At 57.5% G+C, this 24,193-nt stretch overlaps 12 protein-coding genes across 12 annotated transcripts; 7 read left to right on the top strand and 5 right to left on the bottom strand.

Moving 5' to 3' along the window:
• Positions 1-577: 577 nt before the first annotated feature.
• On the bottom strand, positions 578-1,126 carry MKK02DRAFT_45035 (RmlC-like cupin domain-containing protein; the record flags this gene model as incomplete). The annotated part of the gene is made up of 1 exon (XM_053093205.1): positions 578-1,126. The coding sequence occupies one exon, from the start codon at positions 1,124-1,126 to the stop codon at positions 578-580; it is 549 nt and encodes a 182-aa protein (XP_052946108.1).
• Positions 1,127-1,785: 659 nt separating this feature from the next.
• MKK02DRAFT_45034 (uncharacterized protein) lies at positions 1,786-3,016 on the top strand (the record flags this gene model as incomplete). Its single annotated transcript, XM_053093204.1, has 5 exons — positions 1,786-1,931; positions 1,985-2,072; positions 2,127-2,204; positions 2,253-2,357; positions 2,402-3,016. The coding sequence occupies 5 exons, from the start codon at positions 1,786-1,788 to the stop codon at positions 3,014-3,016; spliced, it is 1,032 nt and encodes a 343-aa protein (XP_052946107.1).
• Positions 3,017-3,220: 204 nt separating this feature from the next.
• On the bottom strand, positions 3,221-4,235 carry MKK02DRAFT_45033 (uncharacterized protein; the record flags this gene model as incomplete). Its single annotated transcript, XM_053093203.1, has 2 exons — positions 3,221-3,331; positions 3,378-4,235. The coding sequence occupies 2 exons, from the start codon at positions 4,233-4,235 to the stop codon at positions 3,221-3,223; spliced, it is 969 nt and encodes a 322-aa protein (XP_052946106.1).
• A 320-nt stretch (positions 4,236-4,555) lies between these two features.
• On the top strand, positions 4,556-6,716 carry MKK02DRAFT_45032 (uncharacterized protein; the record flags this gene model as incomplete). Its single annotated transcript, XM_053093202.1, has 4 exons — positions 4,556-4,863; positions 4,979-5,117; positions 5,175-5,275; positions 5,327-6,716. 4 exons carry the CDS (start codon positions 4,556-4,558, stop codon positions 6,714-6,716), a joined length of 1,938 nt encoding a protein of 645 aa, XP_052946105.1.
• A 341-nt stretch (positions 6,717-7,057) lies between these two features.
• On the bottom strand, positions 7,058-9,019 carry MKK02DRAFT_26673 (magnesium transporter NIPA-domain-containing protein; the record flags this gene model as incomplete). The annotated part of the gene is made up of 12 exons (XM_053087236.1): positions 7,058-7,416; positions 7,478-7,686; positions 7,743-7,783; positions 7,834-7,941; positions 8,001-8,143; positions 8,198-8,285; positions 8,358-8,506; positions 8,556-8,570; positions 8,621-8,674; positions 8,725-8,800; positions 8,882-8,906; positions 8,961-9,019. 12 exons carry the CDS (start codon positions 9,017-9,019, stop codon positions 7,058-7,060), a joined length of 1,326 nt encoding a protein of 441 aa, XP_052946104.1.
• A 3,205-nt stretch (positions 9,020-12,224) lies between these two features.
• MKK02DRAFT_45030 (ATP-dependent RNA helicase DBP7) lies at positions 12,225-15,105 on the bottom strand (the record flags this gene model as incomplete). The annotated part of the gene is made up of 3 exons (XM_053093201.1): positions 12,225-12,716; positions 12,766-14,962; positions 15,008-15,105. The coding sequence occupies 3 exons, from the start codon at positions 15,103-15,105 to the stop codon at positions 12,225-12,227; spliced, it is 2,787 nt and encodes a 928-aa protein (XP_052946103.1).
• A 283-nt stretch (positions 15,106-15,388) lies between these two features.
• On the top strand, positions 15,389-16,296 carry MKK02DRAFT_45029 (uncharacterized protein; the record flags this gene model as incomplete). The annotated part of the gene is made up of 3 exons (XM_053093200.1): positions 15,389-15,573; positions 15,623-16,173; positions 16,247-16,296. The coding sequence occupies 3 exons, from the start codon at positions 15,389-15,391 to the stop codon at positions 16,294-16,296; spliced, it is 786 nt and encodes a 261-aa protein (XP_052946102.1).
• Positions 16,297-16,686: 390 nt separating this feature from the next.
• Positions 16,687-18,035, top strand: MKK02DRAFT_33545 (uncharacterized protein; the record flags this gene model as incomplete). Its single annotated transcript, XM_053088738.1, has 5 exons — positions 16,687-16,844; positions 16,918-17,465; positions 17,561-17,594; positions 17,637-17,825; positions 17,861-18,035. The coding sequence occupies 5 exons, from the start codon at positions 16,687-16,689 to the stop codon at positions 18,033-18,035; spliced, it is 1,104 nt and encodes a 367-aa protein (XP_052946101.1).
• Positions 18,036-18,704: 669 nt separating this feature from the next.
• On the top strand, positions 18,705-19,643 carry MKK02DRAFT_33544 (uncharacterized protein; the record flags this gene model as incomplete). Its single annotated transcript, XM_053088737.1, has 3 exons — positions 18,705-18,966; positions 19,013-19,305; positions 19,353-19,643. 3 exons carry the CDS (start codon positions 18,705-18,707, stop codon positions 19,641-19,643), a joined length of 846 nt encoding a protein of 281 aa, XP_052946100.1.
• A 646-nt stretch (positions 19,644-20,289) lies between these two features.
• Positions 20,290-20,895, top strand: MKK02DRAFT_45026 (uncharacterized protein; the record flags this gene model as incomplete). Its single annotated transcript, XM_053093199.1, has 2 exons — positions 20,290-20,770; positions 20,837-20,895. The coding sequence occupies 2 exons, from the start codon at positions 20,290-20,292 to the stop codon at positions 20,893-20,895; spliced, it is 540 nt and encodes a 179-aa protein (XP_052946099.1).
• Positions 20,896-21,157: 262 nt separating this feature from the next.
• On the top strand, positions 21,158-22,054 carry MKK02DRAFT_45025 (uncharacterized protein; the record flags this gene model as incomplete). The annotated part of the gene is made up of 3 exons (XM_053093198.1): positions 21,158-21,291; positions 21,356-21,915; positions 21,972-22,054. 3 exons carry the CDS (start codon positions 21,158-21,160, stop codon positions 22,052-22,054), a joined length of 777 nt encoding a protein of 258 aa, XP_052946098.1.
• A 64-nt stretch (positions 22,055-22,118) lies between these two features.
• On the bottom strand, positions 22,119-24,072 carry MKK02DRAFT_37097 (WD40-repeat-containing domain protein; the record flags this gene model as incomplete). The annotated part of the gene is made up of 5 exons (XM_053089561.1): positions 22,119-22,346; positions 22,391-22,678; positions 22,722-23,560; positions 23,607-23,812; positions 23,888-24,072. 5 exons carry the CDS (start codon positions 24,070-24,072, stop codon positions 22,119-22,121), a joined length of 1,746 nt encoding a protein of 581 aa, XP_052946097.1.
• Between the last annotated feature and the right edge of the window lie 121 nt (positions 24,073-24,193).

Below are 24,193 nucleotides of genomic sequence, written 5' to 3'. Positions count from 1 at the left end.
GCACCGCTTTTCCTATCTTCCTCCGAAGTCACATCCTTATATGTGCGCTCGCGTTCGCAGCCGCAGCCGCATTCCCGAGCTGAGGCGCTGAGATTCGATTGGCTTCGGCCGTAGTCCGGATGCAGAGTGCATACCTCCGATGGCTCTTAGTTATGGTGTAGCTGTGCTAAAGATATACTGACAACAGCGACGAGAATAGCGTCGTGTTCGCTGGATGGGCAAGGCGACGACGAGCCATTCCGCGCCGTTATCGGATTCCACCGCGATTGCTCCGAGCCTCTCCGATGTCCGAGCTCATCGAGCAGTCGAGCTGTAGGCCTCTCTCCTTCTGCTGTAGAGCGAAAGAATGAGCGGGGGAGTTGGCACCGAAGAGAGCTCGCGAGCTTCGTTCTTCGCAGCGGTCCTGCATAGAGATTTCTCGGCGTTTAGACACGGGGCGGCCCGAGGTCGGGTACGCGGCCGCTAACAAGCACCGAGAACTATACTGATCGACTGCTTACCCGGAACCTGGAAGATGCATCTCCTAGTCGCCGGCTATAGAATGCACTGGGCATGAAGCACGAGATACAGGTCCAACTCATTCAGCCTCACCACGCAAGACCGGCCCCTCATCTCCATAAATCGGATCCCTCTCAAACCATCCCAGCCCCCTAATACGCCTCTCCACCTCTTCTCCACCCGTACAATGATCCCACTGCTCCCCACCCTTCGGATAACACCCCAGCATCATGAGCCCCCCTTCATCCTTCAACATCGCATGCCCCACTCCCGCCGGAAGGACCATCACATCCCCCTCTTCCACCCTCATCTCTACCTTGTCCGGATTTCGAGGTCCGCCGAATTGCAGGCGGGCAGATCCAGAGAGTACGACGAGGACTTCGTGCGTCGTCGAGTGGAAGTGGGGCTGGGTGTACATGGGGTAGGTCCATTGAGGGTCGACGACGCCGATGGAGCGGAGGTGGCCCGATACGGCGGATGAGGAGAGCGGAGGGGTGAATGCGCGATGATATATGACGACAGGATGCGGGGAGAGGGAGGTGTTGGGGAAGCCGGCATAGGATGGGATGTGGTAACGTGAGACTCGGAGGGAGGCGAGGGGTGTGAGACATGCGGACGAGGAGGACATCGCTGAAAATCGACCCTGTCGTCGGGTCTTGGTTATCCAGACCGATCAATTCTTGGACTGCCTGATCACACAGTCTAATGATCTACCATCCGAGTGCAGCTGCGACCTTGCTGTACAACAAGTAGATACGGTGATGCATGGACGCTGTGCAAGTCGTGCAGGTCCGAGACAGAACGAGCAGCTGCCAGGCACCGATCTCCCGATCGCCCTGCCGTAAGCTCCGTCGGAAGCTAAATGACCTCCACCTCGAGAACAAAAGGCTCTTTTGCTCAAAACGCTCTCTTGAGTCTCTTCTGCTCTTCTCGCCCAAATGCAGCTGGACAATAAGCCCCAAAGCTTACCCCCTCTTCCTCTCCTCCCGCGCCTTGTCGAGATCCCGCGGCGAGATCGATACCGAAAGAGGATAATAGACGCCCCGAGCGAGGAATGTAAAACGTGATCGAAGATAGCGCTTTTTGTCCAGGTTGGACAATGGCGCTCGCTGCTTGAGCTCGAGCTTGGGCGCTTGAACAGGGCCGCTGACTTACTTCTTCTCACTATACTGAATCTATCAGTCTATACATCTACCATCTCCAACATCGACAATTTGACCTTGCACCTCTGCCAGAACTGATCGACATCGCTCAACCTCCGACTTCTCTCGCTATACACTAGCTACGATGGCTCCCCCAAACCCCCCTTTCCCGGCCTACCAGCGTCGTCAGGCCGCATCATCCGCTTCGGCCGTGACCCCCTCAGCAACAGTATCAGGGGCTCTTCCGGGCACGTCCGCCCCTCCCAATAACCTGGAATGCGGGATGGCATGGTATGTTCCCTCTTCCGACTCCTTTGCGCTTGCGCCACTCGCTGACCCTGCAGTATCCGCTTGGGCGATACGTCCGACTGCGATGACGATCAGACACAGGCGTGCCTCTGCAAGTCTGGGAAATACGCTTTATCGGTCAACGTAAGTTGATCCATGCCGCAGTGGGGACACTCGCGGCCCAAGCTGACATGTTAGTCATGCCTGTCCTCACGGTGCACCCCTGCGGACGCCAAGGCTGGCTCTGACTACAGCTACGGCGCATGTCTCTTCCTCGTACGCCTCCTTACTCTGCTTCTCGCTGCGATTAATACTGACCTGCAGGGCGTGAACGTGTCCACGGTCGCCATACCCTCCGCTACGGCCAGTATCGACCCCTCCACCCCACCCGTCGTCTACGCACAGACCTTTGTCAATGTCCAAGCCATCGTACGTCTCCCTTCTCTCATCCCCACGTATAAGCTGACGGCCAGATGTCATCCATCTGCGCCGCCCTCCTGTTCCTCTCCCTCGTCCTCGGCTTCTTTGCCTGTCGCAGCCGGGCCCGCATCGAATCCCAATCGCAACAGGGCTCATGGACCAACATGGCCACTCAGGCCTCTCGGACCGGACACGGCGGCGGCAAATCCTTCGGCGGCGTCTCGCGCGGAAACAACCACGGTCTCAACTCAGGATTCGACCCTACCGCCACGTTTGCATCTGCTTCGTACCCCCTCCCGAACAAGCGAGGGACAGGGACCGGTGCCGGTCTTGGTTTGGCATCTGGCATGGAGCGATCAAGGGGCTTCACGAACCGCCTGACCCTGGACGAGGCGGATGAGGAGTGGGAGATGGGCGACAAGTCGACCCGTAAGAGAGGAGAAGAATCGGGATCGGGTAGCGCCTCGTCCTTTGTCAGTTCGAGCGGCAAGGAGGAGATGGACCTCAAGGCGAAAGATGGAGAGATCTCGCCGGTCACGTTTACGACGGAGGGGCAGGGGAGGAGTCGGGCGGGCAGCGAGGTCGAGCTCGAGGGGAGCACGATACATCTCGCGAGGTTGGATAGGGGGGCGGGAGGGCGAGGGGCGGGTGGGTTCGGGAGGATTTAGTGGGGGATGTGAGTTGGGGAGTTTGTGTTTCCGGGGGTCTTCATGTAGCTACACTATGCGGCTCCGGTATCTGTCTATTATCTAGCTATATCTAGTGATGACATCAGTATTTGACCAGTGTGGAAAGGTACGAAATGGGACAGTGAGGCAGGGATGCGGTGCCATCCCAATCAATCTACGGTTTACAAGCCTTCCTCTCCTCCCCTACTCGGCAATGCGCAACCCCCTCGTCTCCTCGCGCATCTTCTCTACCTCCTCCGATAATTGATCCTCCTTGCTCCACCTCTTCTTCATGATCTCCCGCATCGTGTTCCCCTAGAAAGTCAGCATCTAATCACGATAGAGACAAGCCAAGACTCACCTCGTTATCGTGCGTCTTGCCCCTCCACCTATAACCCTTGTGGTACTTCATCAAAGCCTTCTTCTTTGACTCCTTCATCGCCTCAACATTAAAGTTCTCCTCAATCCACCGCTTACGCTCATCGCCCAGCGCCTCGCCCACTCCGCTCGCCTCTCCCTGCGCATACAGCTCCTCCACATCATCGGGATAATGAAACGGTTCCGTCAACCCAATCACCGCGCGCTTGTACGACTTGGTCGACCCCACTTCGGGCTTGAACGATCCCTTCGCCGTGCGCTTGATAGGCGCAAAGTAGTTGTCGGTACGGATGAATGTGGGCGCCAGGCCGTATAGTGTGGTGAGGTAAGACCGGAGGTCGGTCTTGGTCATGCTGTGGGGGATACGGAAGGTGGCTGTGTGGGGGTCGTACGGTGTTCCGGGGGGTGTGTGGTTCCGCATGAGCCGGATTTGGATGTTGGGGAGGTAGATCCGCTGAGCGATGATTCCCTCTGTCGCCGCTGGGGTGGTGCTCTCCTCAGCCGCCTCGCCCTGATCCCGAGCTAAAAACTCCCCCTTGGTCCCCTTCACACCCCGAACTCGACTCCGCCATAACACCTGCCTGTCCCAAAACACTTTCCGCCCGCTCGCTTCATCCCCCTTGTACTGTCCCTTCGTCCGCAGCGCCTGAAACTCCGCCTCCAAACGCGCAGGCAGTACCCGAGGCGCCTTGGCCGCGATCGGCAGACCGGTCGGGTTGGCATTTAAAGCAGCTTGGTCTCGCCGTTTCCGGACCGCCCGAGGAGCGGTAAGAGCGATAGAAGGGGGTGTGGAGGGGCCCGCTTGTGAGACAGTGGTGAGTGCGCGGCGTATGATGGACATGGTGGGCTGTAGTAGATGGATGAATAGATAGATGGTAGAGAGGTGCAGCGAAATTATGGCTCTGGCGAGAGAGGAACCGCCGGGATCAGATTTGTGCCGTCATATCTATCCGCGCACTCCATTTTAGCTGGACGCGCCTTCATTGTTTTGCTCGACCAACACCTCGTAACTCGACCATCAACTGATCACATACAGCGCTATACAACTTAGTACAGGTCGCTCACCACGCTCGACTGCGCCCGCTGAACGACAACCAGAGGCTGCTTGATCACAAGCCACCCAAAAGCCTACATAATCAACCCACCGGCGCCTTCATCAAGATGCAGTCCCTTTCCGCGCGAATCGCATCTTTCGCTCCGCCCACCTCCCGACGTCCCAAGCGCCCCACCTGGTCCGTCTCCGCCACAACCCACCCCTTGATCGTCCCTAAACGCCTAGCCGAGGCGGGCTTCTTTTACAATCCCTCGGAAGAGGAACCAGACAATTGCCAGTGCTTCAGCTGTGGCCTGCAGCTGGGCGGATGGGATGAGACGGACGATCCGTTCGTGGAGCAGTGTAAGCGTGGGGAGTGTGCGTGGGGGGAGATGGTCTGTGCGCCGAGGGTCGCAAGGGATCGGGATGAGGTTGTGTGAGTCTTTGTCGCTATTTATGAAAGGTCCGGTATGATGGAGGGAGGGGAGACTCTCGGCGGCTGACGTGATCGTTTGCTGTGAAGCCCGCATGAAGCAAAGCTGACATGTCAGTACTACAGTATCAGACGAGTCTCTCCTTCCCAGCTCAACAACTTCAACCGAGACGCGTACCCGTACATTCTACGGTCCAGGAGATATCACCCATTGGCCCCACAAGCCAAAGAAGAGCTGGAAGCCGTCCGTCGAGAATGTGAGCTGTGCGGGACTGGCTCCGGGTGACCAAAGTATGGCTGAGCTGACGGTACAGGTCGCAGCAGCGGGTTTCGTCTACCATGAAGGCCCCGACTATGTCATGTGCCCATACTGCGAGTACACTGTCGGAGACTGGGAAGCCGGAGACGATCCAACGTCAGTTGACGCCTCTGTGTTGCTTGGCGGGACAACAGCTGATGATCTCAGAGAGATACACCGTGCCAAAAAGCCCAACTGCCCATTCTTCACCATCACTCTCGATGTTCCCGTTCCGGTCCTAGCCAAATCGACCGCCAAGTCCGCCCCAAAACCCCGAGCCACGAGGGCCAAGCGCGGCGATACCGCCGCGTCCGTCGCTGGGTCTATTGTTGGCGATGGTGAAGAGTCGGTCGCTGAGCCTGCTGCGAAGAAGGGGCGGAAGCCGCGTGGGACGGCTGCGAAGCCAGCTGCGACGAGGGGAAAGGGCAAGAAAGTCGCGGGGGGTGAGGTAGCGGAGTCGGTGATGGAGGAGGAAGAGGCAGAGGTGGAGGACACGCAGGGGGTGGAGGTCGAGAAGCCGAAGAGAAGGGGGCGGCCACCAAAGAAGACGGATGCGACAGTTGAGGCGGGCACGTCTCAGGCTGCAAGATCGGCGGAGGCGGAGGCGGAGGAAGAGAAGGAGGAGGTTTCTCAGCCTTCCAAAAAGACGAGAAAGCCCCGTGCGACCAAGGCGAGCAAGAAGGCGGAAGCGGACGCCGAGGCCGAGGCGGCTGCAGCTGCAGCTGCGGAAGCGGAGAGTGCGATGGAGGAGGAGGTGCAAGTGCCTGAGGTGGAGGAAGAAGCGGATGATAAGATGGAGGATATCCCAGAAGAACGGGAACCCACACCTCCACCCCCACCGAAGCCGGCGAGCAAGTCTACATCGAGCCGGGCGTCGAAGGCCACCAAGCCTGCCCCAGCGCCTACGCCCGTACAGACAGCTCCTGCAGCACCAGCAGTAGAGGCGTCCAAGCCTTCCCGACCGATCAAATCCATCCGTCAGGCGAAGCTCGACAAGTCGGCCGCAGCATCAGCATCGGCATCATCGTCAACGTCAAAGCCCACCTCCGCCTCTGCACCCGTTCCCCCTCCCCAATCCGCACCCGCATCTTCTTCCTCCTCTGCACGCCCAGCTGCAAGCTCCAAACCCGGCTCCAAACCATCCTCAAAATCCAGCTCCAAACCCCTTCCTCCTACACCGCAACAATCGCTCGCTCCCCGCCCCCAACCCCTGAATCAGCTCAGCCATTTTGTGAACGTCCCACCAACGTCACCACTGGTTTCTCCCAATGATACCGGGCGGGCGCAGCTGGAGGCGGGACTGGAGGAGGCGGCCAAATCGGCACGGCAGGTCATGGAAGATCTGGCATCTCCGCGCGGCGGACCGGCGAAAGCTGCGGCTGGAGAGGCAGGAGGTCTAACGGCGGAAGAGCGCAAAATGACCGTCAAGGAGCTGGTGGAGCTTCAGCTGAGGAAGAGGGGGGAGGCGATGGAGCAAGAAGGCGAGGAGATGATTCGACGGTGGAAGGAGGAGGCGATGGTGGTGAGGGGACAGATTAAGGCGGCTTTGTGCCCATGACATCGGTAGGTTGTGGAATGAGCGTTTGTAGAGGTAGTCGGGAGGCTTGGACACTGAGCGTATGTATCTAGGGTTTCGTATCTCTTTTTGGGGTGCTTGTAGCGTCTCGGCCTGTGTATTTCCCAGACATGCTATAGCATTCCGCATTTGGCTATTAGATGATATGCCACGAATCGATACATGCAGATGTCGGTCCTAACGTGCCTAGGACCAACTCCCCCAACCCCAAGAAAACAACCCCCGCTAGCACATCCCCACCCTCCGGACCTGGCGGACCGCAAAATCTACATCGGCCCGCCTCACTCTGCCTCTATACTCTACACCCCTCGTCCCGCTCACCCTCATCTCCCTGTCCCCATCTTCTTACCGACCAGACTCCTCCCCTCTCCTGCCCCGGCCGCCGCCTGCCCCTGCGTCATCCCCTCCGCTCTCCTCCCCTCCAGCCCCGATCCCTTCCTATCCCGCCCATCGTCACTCTCGACATCTTCCAAATCATCCATCGCCACCCCGTCCTCTTCCCGCTCATCATCCTCGAACGCCGAGAACAACGTGGAATTTTGCGCGCGGTAGATGCTCGAACGGCGGCCGTGCCCTTGTTGCGCGGTCCCGTCGGGGGCGTAGGCGGGCAGGGGCCCATAGTTCCATACGGTGCCTGGTCCGCGATCTGTCGACATGCGGCCAGACATGGACATTCGGGGGTCTGCAGTCAGCCTTGCCCTAGACGCGCCGATCTTCGGAAAGGAGGACGAAGGGAGACTCACTCATAAGACCCGACTCTAGGCTGGTGGCATGATGAGGTGCGTCCGCCTGTCTCGAAATATTGAGCAGATAGACACCCATAAAAATGATCAAGAACCCGCATATCAGGGATATCGTGTTGACTGCCGAAGTGGTGTTGAAGCCCTGGAAGAGGATCGCAGAGGCGATGATGGTCGCGGTGGTGAAGAAGACGTAGTATATTGGGTTGACCCTGGTAGAGTCAGCTACTGCCCCTTGCGTGCGGCTCGGCGGAACGAATCAGCTTACACATTAGTGGAGAACGTATCGAGCGCTTTGTTGAAGTAATTCTGACAGGTGAGCTCTACTGTATGCGGTGATGTACACAGACGAAGCTCACCATCTGCACCAAGATACACCCAACGACTACGACAGCAAACACGTATGTCGAGATATGGGTCAATTGGTTGTTGCCAGCGAAAGTGAGCTTGAGAGCCACACCGAATCCCTACCAGCTCGTCAGCTGCAGCCTCTCTTTGAGATCTTGCAGTGAGGACTGGAACTCACCTTGATGGCCATGACGGACACGCTTCCCGCCAGAGAGCAGATCGAAAGGTAGACCATGGGGTTCTTGGTCCCGTGTGTCGGGGCAACACGGTAGATCATGTACCCGCAGACGACGCCGCAGAAGGTCAAGTAGATGAGGAAGGCTGAGGAGTCAGCTCAGTCGTCCCTGATTCAGGTGATGGGCCGAGCGGACTCACGGAGCTTGGCAGCATAGGCGAGGATCTCGTCTACTGTTTCCACCTCTTTATCTGAGGGTGCGTGAAGGACAATGACGACGGATCCTATCTTCACAGTATCAGCTCTGTAACATGCCAGTCCCCGCTCGTGCGGATCGAGCTTGTCATGCGAAGAGCTCACTATACAGCTCGCACATCCACAGACGCCTAATCTTCCCAGCTTCTCATCCAGCAAGAAGCTCGCCAATATTGCGCCGATAATGACACTCATGGCGCCAAGCGGAGTGACTAGAATAGCTGGGGCAAAGGTGTACGCTGCGAAGTTGGCGACTGCTCAGTCAGCTTCTGTGCGCCAGCCAGACGCAGCTCGGGAGCTGACCTTCGCCAACTACCACTATTTATCGTCAGCTCTGTCCGTTCCTCCAAGAACTCAGGCCAGCTCACTTGTCAACATCCCTGCCCACCATATTGGGTTCTGGAGATACAGCAGGTCATCGGCTAAATACATCAGCTACATTCCAGCTCCTGCGAGTAGCGGTCAGACGTACAGGCATTCTTGGCGCCGTTTTGCCGTTGATGTGAGTGAGAAGTATCTCTTCCTTGCGCAGCAGCATCTATCAGTCCCTGCATCCGTCAGTCTATCCTTCTTCCGCCGTTTCTCCAGGCCACTCGACCTGAGCTATGCAGCAGGGCAAGGAGATGCACCTTTTTCGTGATGATGAAACTTGACCTGGGGGATCAGCTCTGTTCTCCTCCATGCTTCTGGCGGGTACAGCTAGCTCACCCGATCAAGAAAGTGCCCAGCAAAGCCAGCGTCAAGCCGATGTACTTGTCCTCTACCATCCTGACACCGCTTACAAGGTCCTCTATGGGTGGGTGTTGATATATCTGCTTGTTGTCGTGCGATAGACGCGATGGAGGTCTTTGAGCGCGTTTTGGCAGAGAGGTGCGGGGTAAAAGGTTAAATTCAGGTCCAGATTTCAGGGGTAAGCTCCACGTGGCGAGCAAGGCTTGGGTGGCAAATGGTGGTCGTGGCCTGGCCTGGCTGTTGCCTCACCGCATGCTCATCAAGGCCAGCTGGAGTGTTGGTTGTCAGCTAACCAGTAGCGTCGGCAGCCTGTAAGCAGCATTGAATAGATCTCAAATACATCTCGAATATACGCAATTGATAACACCGTCTACATTCTGTCACCATTCCTTCATCGACCTCAGTCCGCCTCAGACCTGTCCTGGAGCGGAGTGAGAGCGTGCATCTGGCAGCTGCGGCTGACTGTCCAGTTCTCGCCCGGTGTATCTGCTCAACGCCTCGAGCTCAAGCGTAGAATGATCGCTGCTGAGCTCCTTGGCAGGGGCGAGCGTCCAGATGCCGTGGTCGAAATATAGGACTGTCGGCCCAGTCGCTGCAGCAGTGCTGGACCTCACGGTTGACTGGACATGAGGGTTCTTCATCTCGACGATCTCTTCGATATCACTGTCATCGTCACTACAGGAGTTCAGCATCAACGTCGCCCCGGTTGTATGTGTGTCAAGGGGTTAGGGGCGATCTTGTTACTAGAATCTCCGTCGAAAGCTGAGTGACTTCATTGACTTACTCGCTGTCCGACCCCTGCCTGTCGGTGTCCTCCGCCCTTCCAGACTCAGGCAGTGCTGTATGAGGAGGCTCACCCGTAAGAGAAGAAAAGTCTTGCTTGGAGTGATCGGACATGCTGTACTCGTTTGCTCAGCTGTTGGGTGTGGACAGGCTGATCGTTAGGTGAGATGATACGATGAAGGAAGAAGTATGGTATGAAAGAGCAGAGATCGAGTTGGTCTGCTTTTATAGTGTCCATCTCCATAGGCGAAGGGCCGAGTCTCAGCAGACTGCCCAATGAGGAGACTTGCGCACCAAGCGACGTAGGAGCCGTACCTCAAAGGACAGCTCCTACACTTTGATGCCCGACGTGTCTGACCACAAATAGCTGTGCAAGAGGGCAGTGCGAGATCTATGTACGTCCTTTGTGGCTCGACAAGTGTCTCAAGTTCTGGTCTCCGCGGGGGCGCAGCTCTGGCGAGAGAGAGAGGTCCCATCAAAAGTTCGCCACTTTGGACGCCCCGGCCCCGATTCGGCCAGCTCCCGCTGGGGTCCCGATGAAGTCAGGTGTCAACGTTGGATCTCTTTGAGTTTCCGCAAGATTCGGCCGGGAGCAAGCAGCTGGATCGTCTATGGCAGCTGATCATAATATGATGACCGTCCGTCACCCGATGATGTCGCTGTTCGGAACATGGGTGGCAAAATGTGGTGGCAAATTGAGTAGCGGGTGCAGAGGGAGGTGCAGCTAGTACAGCTTGTGAGAGTGGCCGTCCCGAGCCGCAAGGGAGGGTATCAGAAATACATCATCTTCTAGTGAGAAGCTCTAAGCTCGTACAACCTATAACATCCCATTAGACACATCGCGCTCAAATTTGAGCGTCAGACCCGAAAGTAAGCAGCGGTCCCTTCCTCTTCCCGCCACAGGAAGTCAAGCTTGAGATGAATGGCCATACACTGTACCCGCGACCCGAGTCCGCCTTCTCGGATTTGTACTGAACATCAATGGGAAACGCGAGGCCCGAGGCTCTGTCAGGTACCAGCTTGAGATCTTCACCATCCGGGCCGAACCAAACCGATGACGGGGTGGTACCAACCCTCGGGCGAGGCAGACCTTCACCCTCGAACGCCGTGATCATTTCGTTCTCCATCATGTTCAAATGCTCCTGATCGGCCTTGCGGGTTCGGTATCCTTCGGTCCCTGGACTAATCAATATATCAGCTCGGTAGTACCCGGTAGATGACCATCACGATATTTCTGAGCCTACCGGCAGACACCTACTCACATGAATGCCCAGATGTCTTGCAACACAGCTGTGACACCGCGGGGAGGCCTCTTGGACTTCAAGTCGTCGGCGCTTTCTTCGGGATGATACCGTTGGTACAGTCCATTGACCCTCTGCGTGATCTGTCGATTCTTCTCATCGTCAGCGAAAGTATCGGCGAGACTCTTCTCTGACCGATGTCGGTCGCCGAGAGAGCCGTCTGATGGCCTGCTGATGCCTCCTGGTCGGATTCTAACCCTTCAACATTCTGTGCAGTCTGCACGACAGAGCCGGTGATGGTAGCACTCACCGTAAGAAAGCTAGCTCGGGGCGACGGGGAAGGCTCCTTGCCGCTGTAGTGCCGTCCTCGCTTGTTTTGGGGCTGGAGTGGAGTGTATCAGTGGAGCTCATCCAATGCTCTCCCTTTTCAGTGCACGGCTGCTGTGCGAACCGATCGTGCGCGGCACCAGAGTCTGGCGGTCAGCTCGCCGAGATATATAGGCAATGAAGAAGGGCTGACCTCGCTCTGTAGGTGCGGACACCTCAGTTGGGGAGCGAGACGGGGAGCGAGAAGCGGTGGGCAGGCCTAGACGGATTAGTGATACGCCGGAAGACCTCACGAGGGACAAATACTCGGCCCAAACTCACTGAAGTTGACGGTAGCCGAAAGGTATGTGGGCTTCTCAGAAGTGGGCGGATTTGAAAACAATGCGTGGTATCGTCCTGGAGGTACGGACTGGTTGGCGCTGATCTCAGACATTGCAAAGGTGTCAGTTCTCGTATGTATCGGCCAGGGTTGGGGTGATCGGCGCTGCTGGTATGTATTGAAGCAAGAAGCGACTGCAGGTATCGTGCTTGATTGCCCAATGTCGCTGGACCAGCTCGCCTGTTGGGGCCAGTGTGGCCGATCCCTCAGGAGTCGTCAATGAAAGGATGACAGTCAGCTTTGATTTTCCGACGAGTCGCACGGCGCATCGCCAGAGGATCCGTCTTGACCACCATCCCTTCGCGCAGAAACGCGTTGCAGATTTCGCCGCCAGCTGTGTCGTGAGTGACCGTGAGAGGGGTCCGGGTCAGGTTCTCGCCGACTTGGCCGACCTCCTCGCTGTTCTGGTTTGCTGCTGCCTGCGCGAGAACAGCCAGTGACGTCAGTAGCTAGAGCTGTAATGACAGTACATGATTCCAAGACATAGATCCGGCTATGCGGGCGCCGGTACTAATTCTTCCCTGCCAACATCCTCTCCAGCTCTCCCGTTCCCACCACCTGATACTCCCCTCCTCCACTGACCGCCCCCGCCGCCTTTCTCCTTCCTCCCGCCTCCCCAAACTGCCCCATCTTACCTCCGCTCCGCACCTCCCTACCCTGCTTTCTAACCGCCTCATACATCCTCCGCTCCGTCTCATTCCTCGCCGTCGTCTCCTTTCCGCCCCGCTTCCCACTCTCCGCCTCCTCATCATCACTAACGTCCGCGCCGAGCCGCTTCCGCTTCTTGTTGGCCGGAACGTGTACGTTGCTAGGGGCGGCTTTGACGACTTTGCTGGCTGCGGTAGTGGCAGCCATGGAGGATGGGGCTTCACGGAGTGCAAAGGCTTTGGCGAGGTGGCCGAGATGGAGGGATTTGGGGTGGAAGTATTTTTTCTCCTCGAGTGGATGAGTAGAGTAGGCGCGGATGAAGGAAGCGAAAGCTCGCCGGGCTTGAGCGGCGTTCTATACATCAGCTCGCCGTCCGGATAGGGATGACACGGTGGAGACTTACCTTGTCATCGCTCAGGACCCATCGCTCCAGTCCACCTTGCACCTCGGTAGCTCGTCTCTCAAAGTCATATCCCTTTCCGCCAAAGCCCTTCCTCAGCACCTCGTCCACAGCAGCGGGAACCAGCCCGACCTCTTTGCCCTCGGCCGACCCCATCTTTCCCCTGACCCATTCCACCCAGTCCACCTCGCTCGGCCCGACGAAAGACCACGCCTCACCGCCCTTTCCAGCTCGAGCGGTACGTCCCACTCGGTGGACATACTCGTTCGCCCCACCCTCTGTTGGCAGATCATACTGGACGACCGACCGGACGAGTGGAAGATCGAGACCACGAGAAGCAACCGAGGTACAGATGAGAACCGACGGGTCGGGAGAGGGCTTGGCGAAAGCCGCGAGGGAGGCGAGACGGGTCCGAAGGGGGAGGGAACCGTGTAGACGGTGAAGAGTGGTCGAAGGGAAAAGCGCCGACTGGAGTGTGATGGGATCTTCCGCCGCTGCTTTGCTCTTGGATTTTGCCTTCTTGGCTTTTAGCTTCTCAGCCTCCCCATCCTCGTCCGAGCTGTCGTCCGCACTCTCCGCCTCGTCCCCATCCTCTTCCTCCTCTTCCGCTTCCTGACCCATCTTCATCCCGCCGAGCAGCTTCCAGTGGAAGTCGACCGCATCCGTAGAGCTCATGAACACGATGACTTTGTTGCCCTGGTTCGTGTCCTTCTTGCCGACCAGTGACCGGACGAGCGCGATGAGGGTGACCAGTCGAAGTTTAGTAGGAACGACAACGTACTTCTGGGACAGCTGAGATGGTGGTGTAAACTTGTCCGAGGTGGTGGGAAGGACGATCGCATTGGCGGACTCTAGCGCCGCCTTGACCGCCGGATCCTGCTCCTTCTTGACCTCATCCTCCACCTTGACCGCCTCGGATTGCGCGCGGAAAACGATAGGATCCTGCAGCGCCGCACCCGCCAGCTTCTCCACCTTGGCATCCACCGTCGCCGAACACAGCACGTTCTGCCGCCCTCGCCCCCAGTATCCCCAGCGCATCCGGCCAACCTCCGCCTCGCCCTCACCGCCTATTTCCGCCCTCCGCCGCCCATCCAGCGCCTTAATGATCCCTTGAATCGTCTCTTCGAAGCCCAGATCCATCAATCTATCCGCCTCGTCCAGCACCAAAAACATGGTTTTGGCAAATTTGAAGGCTGTGGTGTTTTGGAGATGGTCCAGCAGTCTACCCGGCGTAGCTACCAAAATGGGCACGCCTTTCCGCAGCTTAGCCTTCTCGTGCGTCTTGGTAGACCCGCCAGTGAGCAGTCCGGAGACCAGCCAGCGGGTCATAGGCGCGCTATCCTCGGAGTCATCCGCGAGGGAGAGGGAAAGGAGCTGTTCCAGCACTTTCGAGATCTGCTGTGCCAGCTCCCGAGTAGGAGCGAGAATGATGGCGAGCGTCCCGATGGAGCGGTCGATATAGGATAGGCGCGATAAGGGGAGAAGGGTCTGAATGATGGGGAGGAGGTAGGTGAGGGTCTTTCCGGAACCGGTTTGCGATTGGATAAAGACGTCGCGAGGGGAGAGTTGAGGGGTAAGGACAGGCTTGGCATCGTACTCGTCCTCGTCCTCGATAGGAGCGGAGGCGAGATTGATGTCGAGGGGTGCGGAGAGGAGGTAAGGGAGGGAAGACCGCTGTACGCCGGTCGGTGCCTGGACCGACATCTTGCCCTTGAGATGCCGGACTAGCAGCTTGTCCAGGCCAAGCCCCTCGAACGTGCTCCTATCGAGCGGAGCATTCGAGGGAGCAGCGACCTTGACGGGCTGAGCAGGAGCAGCGGAGGCCGGGACCGAGGCGATAGGGTCATTGTACGAGAACAACGAGGAGATGATTTGCGGAGCCGCCGTTTTACCTTTCGCTGGCGCCGCTGTGGCCTGGGTAGGCAGTGACTGACGAGACCGAGAAGGACCAGCCTGACTAGCAGAGTCATCCCTCGGCTCAGCCCTACTGGCTGGCCGGCTTGCGGACTGTTGCTCGCGAGCAGCAGGCCTGGACTGGCTGGCTGCAGGATTCGAGGGGTGTCCGCCGAGCGGCCGAGATGGTCGGACCTGCTGTACCGGTGCAGGACGAGGAGATTGTACTGGGGCCGCAGTGGGAGTATAAGGCGCCTTCTCTGCAGCTGGCCGAGAGGTCTTGCCGATCTCTCGTCTGACTTTTGCTCTAGGAAGGGTCAGCTACAGCTCGAGATCTCGCGAACGGACTGACCGGTCGGTCCATCTCCCACCCTTTGGGATCGCCTGCTTAGATCTTGAGGGAGCCCCCGAGGAAGGGGCGGCGAAGTTGAGCTCTATACCGTCGTCCATGTTGGTCTGCTTGAGTATAGTTGCGGAAAGCAAGGTGAGCAAAAGATTTGCACTTTCAGGTACGTACCAAGATGGCTCGTGACGTAAAGCGAAACGTCATGGTGGCTGCTGCGGCCGCGGCGGCGAGACCCAAAACGCTACGACTTTCTCTCTTCTTTCCTTCTTTCATCTGCCATCATCACCCTCTCCACCTACCTCCCAGCACCCACTTCCCATCTTACACCTCTGCCCTCTCCCCTCCGTCCACCAAATCCCCAAGCTCGCAATCCCCTCCCTCATCGCGATGCCGGCCACCAGATCCACCCGCAGCTCGGCAGCATCCTCGTCCTCGCCATCGCAGCATCCCTCGCGCCCGTCCTCGCCTGCCTCGCAACCCAAGACGGACACAACACATGACAAGGGCGATTTCGTCATCACCGCCCGCGGTACCGTCTTCAGGGTACCTAGCTATTATATGCTGGCCGCGAGGTGAGTCCCAACATCGTCGAGACGCCCATGGACAAAGCTAACGGCACAGCTCCGTCCTACGCGACGCCCACGAGATCGGTTCCGCGGATAGCAAGTTCGAGATTGATCTCGATCAACCCGCTAAAGTCGTCAAACTATGGCTGGACATCCTGATTCGGCACGAGATCCCGCCAGCCTCGGTGGCAGAATCATCCCGTCTTCACCGAGTACTCGCTTTGTGTCGGCAATTCGATTGCACAATCGCTACGAGGACAATCATGACCGGCTTGGAAGCTGCGCTCGGAATCGAAAACGGGTGTGATGACCGAGTGTCTACCAAGGAGTACTTGATCGCCACGGCGACTTTCGGCGGGTCCGCGGAATTCACAAAAGGCGTCCGGGAAAGATATGATTCGAGTGGCACTTCGGCGGACCCCGGCGCAGCTACGAGCCTCTACGTCATGAAAGGCCTCAGGCGGAACCCGGCTACTTGGTCGCTGAGGGAGTTCTCTCGCTTGCCAACGGAGTATTGCTGGGCTCTCGTCCGGTCATATCATGTCTCCCAGGAGACCGGTGCCAATCAGGCGGATAAATTGAAGGTGCTGCTGGAACATCTCGATAGTGAGTGGAAGTTTCACATGTCTTGGTCTATATTGCGTCACCGTAGCTGACGCTTGGACAGAGCGTGGCTTAGACAAGGCCTCTATTTCGGCCGCCCCCGACCTATCGATGGGGGACGAGTAGCATGAGTTCCATGTGGTCGTTAGGGATGGTGGTGGCTGTCCAGGACGGGGAATCTGGAGATTCGCATTAGATTTGCATGTCGGGGTATGTAATAAACAGCCAAGGCGCCTGAGTTGTAGATATCAGCACAGTTCAGCATTGTGGGCGACGCACGACTCCAATGATGCCACAGCAGTACTGCCACAGCTCGAGATTTGCGCGAGACAGCTCCACATTCCTCAGCCGAACCCCGCAGCCCACACGATCCACGATGCCGAAATTTGACCGGCACTTCTGCTAACCTTTCCGCATTGCTCATATCTTTCGCGTCACATGAGAGCCAGCCGAAGGAGGAGGTGATCATCAGCAACACTTCGACAAATACCCGCGCCCGCCCCACACTGGCTCCAAATGGCCTCATCTTCCTCCACTTCGTCGGCTGCCTCTGCAGAGAGCGAATCGGAGGCGGAGATAAAGGACTCGAAGACATACACTGAGGGAGACTGCTCAACCGTGTCATCTGACGATGTCAGGTTTCGCTTACCAAGCTTTTATATGCGTGCTGCAAGGTGAGCCGGCTGAGCTGCTAGTGCAATATTGTAGTTGAGATCGCGTTTGAGGATCTGAAAGCTAACGAAGCAGTTCCGTCTTTCGAGACATGCACGAGATCGGCTCGGAAACCACACTCGACATTCCAATGACTGATGGCAACCTCGAAACGGCGGTCCGGATCAGGGCATGGCTCGATGTCATCACCGGCAAAGGTCTCAAAATCAACGACAATTTCCCCTTCCTCTCTCAGTCCGTCATCCAGCTCGCTCGTAAATACGAATGCCCGGGGGTGGAGAGCTCTACCATCGCATTTGTCCACAGGGCTATGGAGATACTACCAATGGAGAAAACCTTTCAATTACTGCGCGTCGGTGCGGCTATCGACGACCCCGAGATCGTCGCGAAGGCCATCCGCGTGCTAGGGGACGTTCACTGGGGTGAAGAGATCCCGCCCCTACCGGCAGACCAGATCCCCGGCGTTCCGGAAACCTGGATGACGGACCCATCTACCTGGTCATGGGCTCATTACAAAGATCTACCTCTTGAGTACCTGTGGGCGATGTCGAGGTCAAGCAGGATGGGCGGTACAAAGGAGGACCGGGGCATCAAGATGATGGAGTTGATAGAGGAGATCAAGTGTGAGTCCTCCTCACAATGTGAGATGACTACTAATCCCTTTACAGTGTCAGATGCCGAGAAGCGGAAGGCAGAGAGGGATTTTGCTATGGAACAGTAGGGGGTCTAGCTCGTCGGTCGTGGAGGAGATCGTGAGTTGCGCTATGTCGCCCGATAGCGCGATGCGTCATCAGCTCATCTATCCAGTCTATGGAGTCTGCTCATTGGTCCGCAGGCGTCCCTCTGCAGGTCGATCAGCAGCTTAGCCGGGGCTTGGGCAATCGGCAAGGAAAAGTCCGTGACAGTGCGAGCGCGATGACATGGGCGGCAGCTCATCGTCAAGCAATATATGCCTGGCAGCAATTGATTTATCCTACACCTCCGTGCGCTATGCATCTTGCGTGCGTACATCGAGCAGAGATATTGGGGGGCTGTCCGGCATCGAAGACGCCGGTACGCAGCATGGTACTGCGAAGCGGACGGAACCAAATATCCAGCTCCACATTCCTCAGATTTCGGCAGACTCCGGCAGATGTGACACACCTATTCACCTCAGCACCTATCGCGTCCAGAACACATCCTGGCTTGAGTAATATTCCTGTATCCTCGCCCAGATGTCTCCTTCGTGTCAATCAGACGTCGAACGCAGAGCCAGCTTGAAGCCATTCGAAGCACCCCGATCGCACGTGCGAAAGATGTCTCCGCTCGCCGTTTCAGGTAGTTTCAGGAACATCCGGGGCTTTCCGGGGTAACGCCGAATTCCCCGAAAGATGTTCAGGCACCTTCAGGTACGCCAGCGTGCATCCTCTTGGCGTCTGCTTTTAGATCTGCCTCAACTTTCAAGGGCGCGTCCTTCGTTATGAACCTGTGAGCTTGTTGTCCTTCACCATTCCGGAAGTTCAGGCTCAGCTGCATAACGCCTCGAACTTACAGGCCGTGCGAACCTTGTTGCCCCGCCCCTCCAGCTGTCCAGAACGCTCCAGGCCCTTTCAGTGGTCGACGATAAGGGGCAATAGGGGGCAAGAAGCTCCAAAGGACAAGAAAGGACACCGCTGTGGTCCGGATCCGAAGCAGGGCTTACAAAGCATCAACATGAGCACCGGGGCCACACATGGGCGACGCGCCTCCCCTCCTGGACGGAGTACATATTATCATATATACTTATACTGACCCCGCTCACGACGGGTTCCCCAACCCCCTCGCTCCTTTCGAATCACACTCATCCACCTCTCGACCCCTACCCTCACTCCCACATCTACACCATGCACTTCTCCACCGCCTACTTCATCCTCGCCTCCCTGGCCGGTCTCGCCTACTCCAAGCGCACCGAGGGCTCCGGCGACTTTTCGGTCACCATCAACGGCGCCACCTACAGCCCTTCCGAGGGCAAGAGCGACGAGCCCAAGAAGCTTTCGACCTGCACCGGACTCATCAAGGTCCGAGGCGTCCACGTCGGGTACGACATTGACTGTGCCACCCTCGCTGTTCTGAACTACACCCTCACCGGTGCTGCGGATGGTCAGCGTGAGTCTCTCTTCCTCTGTCACCTCGCGCGAAGCTGATCAGGTAGGCATGGTCACCAAGCCCACCGTCGTCTTCTCCTCCAAGACCGCCACCCTCACCCCTGCCCAGCTCAAGGGGTCCACCATCTCCAAGTTTGAGCTCCGTGACGACAACTTCAACATCATCTTCAACACTGGCGCTGGCAAGCTCAAGGTCCAGAGCAAGGATGGCGCGCAAGGCGGGATCTTCCAGATGGAGACGGAGTTTGCGGCGAACGTCGAGTTCACCCATACCCTGGGTCCGGAGCTGTTCTACTTTACCAACGCGGTGACTGGCAAGATCAACTTTGGCAACGGTGTGGTGAGTACTTCCCCTCTTGGACTGCATGAGCAAAGCTGATGGTATAGTCCGGCGACTCCACCCACAAGATGCTCCTCGGCAAGGACAGCCCCCAAGTCGCCACCAAGACCTACCAGGACGGCCGCATCACCCGCTGGAACGTCTCTCCCGGCGGTCGTCTCGGCGGTGTACTCGGCGAGGACTCGACCGAGCTCGGAGCTGGCGCGTCCAATTGCACCAGCGACTGTCAGGCGCAGAACCAGATCAAGGGGTCCATCCCGCCCTCGGCAGACCCCGTCGATCCTACTCCCCTTCCCGGAGCCAAGAGGGCTCGTTCTATTAGGTACTCTATGGCTTGAGAGCGGCGCTGAAGGAGGCATGAGAAAATTAAGGGTGTGTCGATCTTAGGGCTGTCGCTTTGTCTGATATTGCTATGTATACTTGACCTGCTGAGCGTATGGAAGCGGGTAGAGCGTGGCTGCTGTTGCTAGATACCCGGTCAGAATGCTGTCTGCTGATATGTGTTGGTCAATCGTTTTCCATATATCTTCTCTGTCAGCTTCCACCTCACACACTGGCGGCTGCAGCCTATGCTATGGCAATGAATGGGTGGTGCCAAGCTATATGTAGCTAGGGACTGCAATCATCATCAAGTTATGACCTGCGATGCAAGTCAAGACGCCTGAGGATGACGTAAGGGGATGACCGAAGCGGGCCCGAGATGGCCGAGGCGGCATGCCGCCTGACGGGCCTGACGCCGCTTGGACAGGAGAGCGCTGGGATTTAAAAGGTACATCATTTCATAGCTTCTGGATCCGTCCCTCAAGGATCCAAATATCATAAGCCTTATACCCAGCCCTTCACTCTTCACCTTGACTTACTCGTATAGCTTGAAGCAAACCCGGTCCCGCCAAGCACCCTCCCTCTCCTCGCTGTCGACCAACGCACATTCTGCCCTGTCCTCCCGTCCCTTCGCCGGAGTCTGGCGCTCCTCTCGAGGTCACAATGGTCGACCCGGATATCGAAACTGCGGAGGCCATCGGGCTATGGTTGGATGCCATCACTGGTCGTCTCGCTATCCCCGATAATGAGGTGGGATGGAGGGCCATAGACGTCATGCGTCTCGCTCGGAAGTATGACTGCGCCACAGTCGAGACTGCCATCCGCTTACTCCTCTACAAGCAAGTGGAGACGAGGACCAGCACCGTCCCCATCGTTCTCTTCGGAAGCATCTTCGATGATGCCGACCTCATCGCCAGGGCGATCCGATGCCGGGGCGGCTCCAAGTGGTCCAGGACCCCCCCTCCTGAAGGAGATGACGGGGTGCTGGGGGGCGAGCAGGTATTCGACCTAGCCACATGGCCTTTGGGTCATGCACGCCGCATCCCATTCGAATACGTTTGGGCATTGGCGCGTACCCGCAGGCTGGGCGGGACGCACGCAGAGCAGGCAGATCGGTTCCCGGCGCTGCTAGAACAAGCCAAAGGTGAGTATGTACTCTAATTGTCTGCCTCGCCAGCCGATTTTGATACACCTGAGCTGATTCAAGCAGGGTCCTCGGCTACAAAGACAGGGCACAAGAGGAAGGCGGATGATGACGAGAAAGCGTAGGAGGGTCATCGGGGTTGCCTTCAGTCAATAGTTCGAGCTCAATGCTACAAGAACGCTTCGGCTCAGCAGGGCCCGCACGAGCCCCTAGCTAGCACCACTCACCAGCTAATCCTCTCTCGCTTCCTCTGCGCTAACCGAGTGCACGGGTCGCCTGACTTTAGCGACTCTCTGCTCACTCATCCTCCTTCCTTCATCCTCTTTCTCTTTCTCATTTGTCCTTCTCACTGCAACCATCAAGGCGCCTTCGAAAGGAATCTCTATCATGCCGACATCCAAGAACACCCCGCCTACCCCAATCATCGATAAAGTCTACTCCCAAGGGGACTTCACTATCATCTCAAGCGATAGCAAGCCCGTCAAGTTCCAGCTACCCAGCTACTATCTGCTGGCAGCGAGGTATATCCGGTATTGGCTCACGCTGCAGATACATAAGCTAATGAAATACTAGCGATGTCATCAGGGGCATGCAGACCGGCGCTCCCCCTCGCCCCTTCCACATCGATATGACGGACAAGGAGTTCGAACACGCCGAGGCTCTACGTCTATGGCTGGACTTCGTGACAAATCGAGGCATGACCATCGACTCGACCTTCATCGGCAAAGCTCGGAACGTCCTGCACCTCGCCCGCAAATACGATTGCTCGGCCATCGCCCGCTCCGTTATCGCCCTCGCGCATACGGCGCTCGAGAAGACACCCACTCTTGCGCAGCAGATCATTGTGCTCGCCGCGCAATGCGATGAGCCAGACTTGGTCGCGAAAGGGATTCGGGCCTATAAGCCGGGGGACGAACCCAACTATCATGGGTCTAGGCACTCCCCCCGACACATCGCAGGTTCGACGGGTGCGCAACTCATACCCAGTCTCGAGCACGTCCGCGTCGAACCCTCGACATGGCCCTTGTCCGACTGGCAAGGCACGCCTCTCACGTACATCTGGACCATCAATCGCGCTCTCACTCTGGCGTCATCACGAGCCGAGCAGGGAGACGCATTTTTGAAGCTGATTGAGGCGGCAAAGGGTATGTGACTCGGACCTTGTCCTCGTAAAGGGACCGGCGCGGGCTGATGGACATAGACCTGGAGAGAAAGGCTGCGTCGGACTCAAAGAAGCGGAAGTTGACTTCAGTGCCAGGGCTTGGCCTGTTCAGCGGCGAGTAATGTGTCCGTTCTGTATTGTAGCGAAACCCCAAAAGCGAGCCCAACAGATATATGATACATAGCCTCATTCTTCTTCCTCATCTTCACTATCGTCTGCCACTCCCACGACCCCTCCGCTCCCCTTGATCTCCCCAAGCTCCCTTCCAAGCCTCTTCAATCTTGAGCCGAACGCCGACCTCGCCCCAGGGTTGGAAGCCACGTCCCAGATCTGCAATGTCGCCTTTGAACCAGCAGCAGCGAGCGTGAGTGGCGCATCTGCATCAGGGGACCAGCGGGCCGTGAAGACTTTGCCCTGCTTATCAGCGCATACCCAGAGGCCAGGAGACAGGGACGCACCACTCCCAGATCTCTGCTTGTAGCAAGACTGATCTCCCTCTTTCTCCCCTTGACGCCCTCGCTCTCCTCATCCGACACGTTCCACACCTTGACCAGCTTGTCCATACCTCCCGTCGCGATACATCCGCGGATGTGCGGGTTGATATCGAGCGCGCCGGCGGCGCCATCATGTGCTGATAGGGTGTATTTGGCGGGAGCGGTGCTGAGCTTGCCGGAAGTGGATTGAGTGAGGGAGGAAGGGAGAACACGGGAGTCGTACGCTAATATGAGACCGTTCTCGAGCGAGACCTGATGGTCAGCAAGTAGCAACAGGATCAAGCGGAGGACATACAAAGAAAGAGTGGGCCTCCCAAGGGTCCCACCTGACACACTCTACGTCCGAGCCCATCTTGAGCCCAATAGCATCATCCACCGCTCTCGAGTCCCACACCTTAACCGTCCTGTCCCATCCTGCACTCAGAACCGCCCGTTCCAGACCCGCTGATGCCGCCTGCGCTCCCTTATTCCACTCTACCGCCTGAATCTTCTCTCCGCCATGTATCGAGTCCCAGCTCCTCAGCGCCGCCATGGGTGACTCGCGCGTCAGGTCCCAGAGCTTGATGGTCGCGTCTGCCGAGCCAGAGAGGAGGAGGTTGCGGTGGTACGGGGACCATGAGAGGGTGAGGACGGGTTGAACGTGGTGCTCGGCGTTGGCGGTAGGCTGGACCATCTGCTTCTTCTTCTTTTTGCCAGTCCCCTTGGGCTTGGCTTCTGGCTTCTCGAGATGTGGGGAGGGACCGAGGATGGCGTGTGGGTAGAGTCCGTCTACCATGTCCGCATCCCAGATCTCGATAGATGGGTCAAAGCTGCCAACGGCGATGTAGGAGCCGGAGGCCGAGCTGTCGGCCGAGCCTGATCCGGGGAAGTCGAGCCACTCGACGCAGAGGGGGAAGGCGGGCAGCATGAGGTCGTGGTGGACGTAGAGGTTCTCGTCGGGCTCATTGTAGATGTGGAAGTCGAGGGAGGAGAGGTCGGATGTGGTACGTGCGGAGATGATCATGTTGTCTGATGATAGGAGGGCGAGCTCTTCGCCTTCGAGGTCGTCATCGTTCTCTTTGAGCGTAATGTAGGGGTCCTCGTCATTGTCGCGGTAGTAGGTGAGCCCTTTGACGTTCGCGAAGGCGCCCATAGCTGGGAGTCAGCTCTGTAGAGCCACATGGAGCTCAGCCAGACTCACCGACACCGCCTGACTCCTCCTCGTCATACTCGTCCATGTTGAACGCCGAGAGATCATTTGGATCAGAAGAGGCCTTCTTCCTCGGCTTCTTTTCTTCCTCATCGACGTCCATTCCATCCAGCCCATCTGTAACGCCTTCCATCCCATCCGGCTTCTCCTCGTCCTCGTCCTCGTCAGAGTCCTCATTGTCGTCGTCCTCGTCGAGACTGGGAATGTCAGCTTTGCTATTTGTGTGGCCGTCCTACAGCCTGCGAGCGGATGTCTGGTAAAGACCAACTCACTCTTCCCATGTCTCATCCCCACCCTCAGCAGCCGCCATCTCCTCCCTCAACTTCTCCAGCGCTCCCGGTCCTCCCAACTTGCCCACCCGCTCCAATTCCGCCTCATCCAGCGTATACTTTTTTGGCTGTAGTGCAGCCTTCCCTCTTGGTACCCATACCAGGGAGGAGATGAGTGTTCCGGACATAGCTGATGGCAGTTATTCGAGTGCAATAAAGCTTTGTAGATACCGCAACGCACAAGCTGTGACGCTGAAAAAATCTCGAACTGCACTGATAAGATCACGTGATCATAACAATGCCGTCATC

This window comes from Dioszegia hungarica (genome assembly GCF_025882075.1).
Source record: "Dioszegia hungarica strain PDD-24b-2 chromosome Unknown MKK02contig_8, whole genome shotgun sequence".
In the NCBI taxonomy this organism is placed as follows: Eukaryota; Fungi; Basidiomycota; class Tremellomycetes; order Tremellales; family Bulleribasidiaceae; genus Dioszegia; species Dioszegia hungarica.
This window is presented reverse-complemented; position numbering and strand designations above follow the sequence as displayed.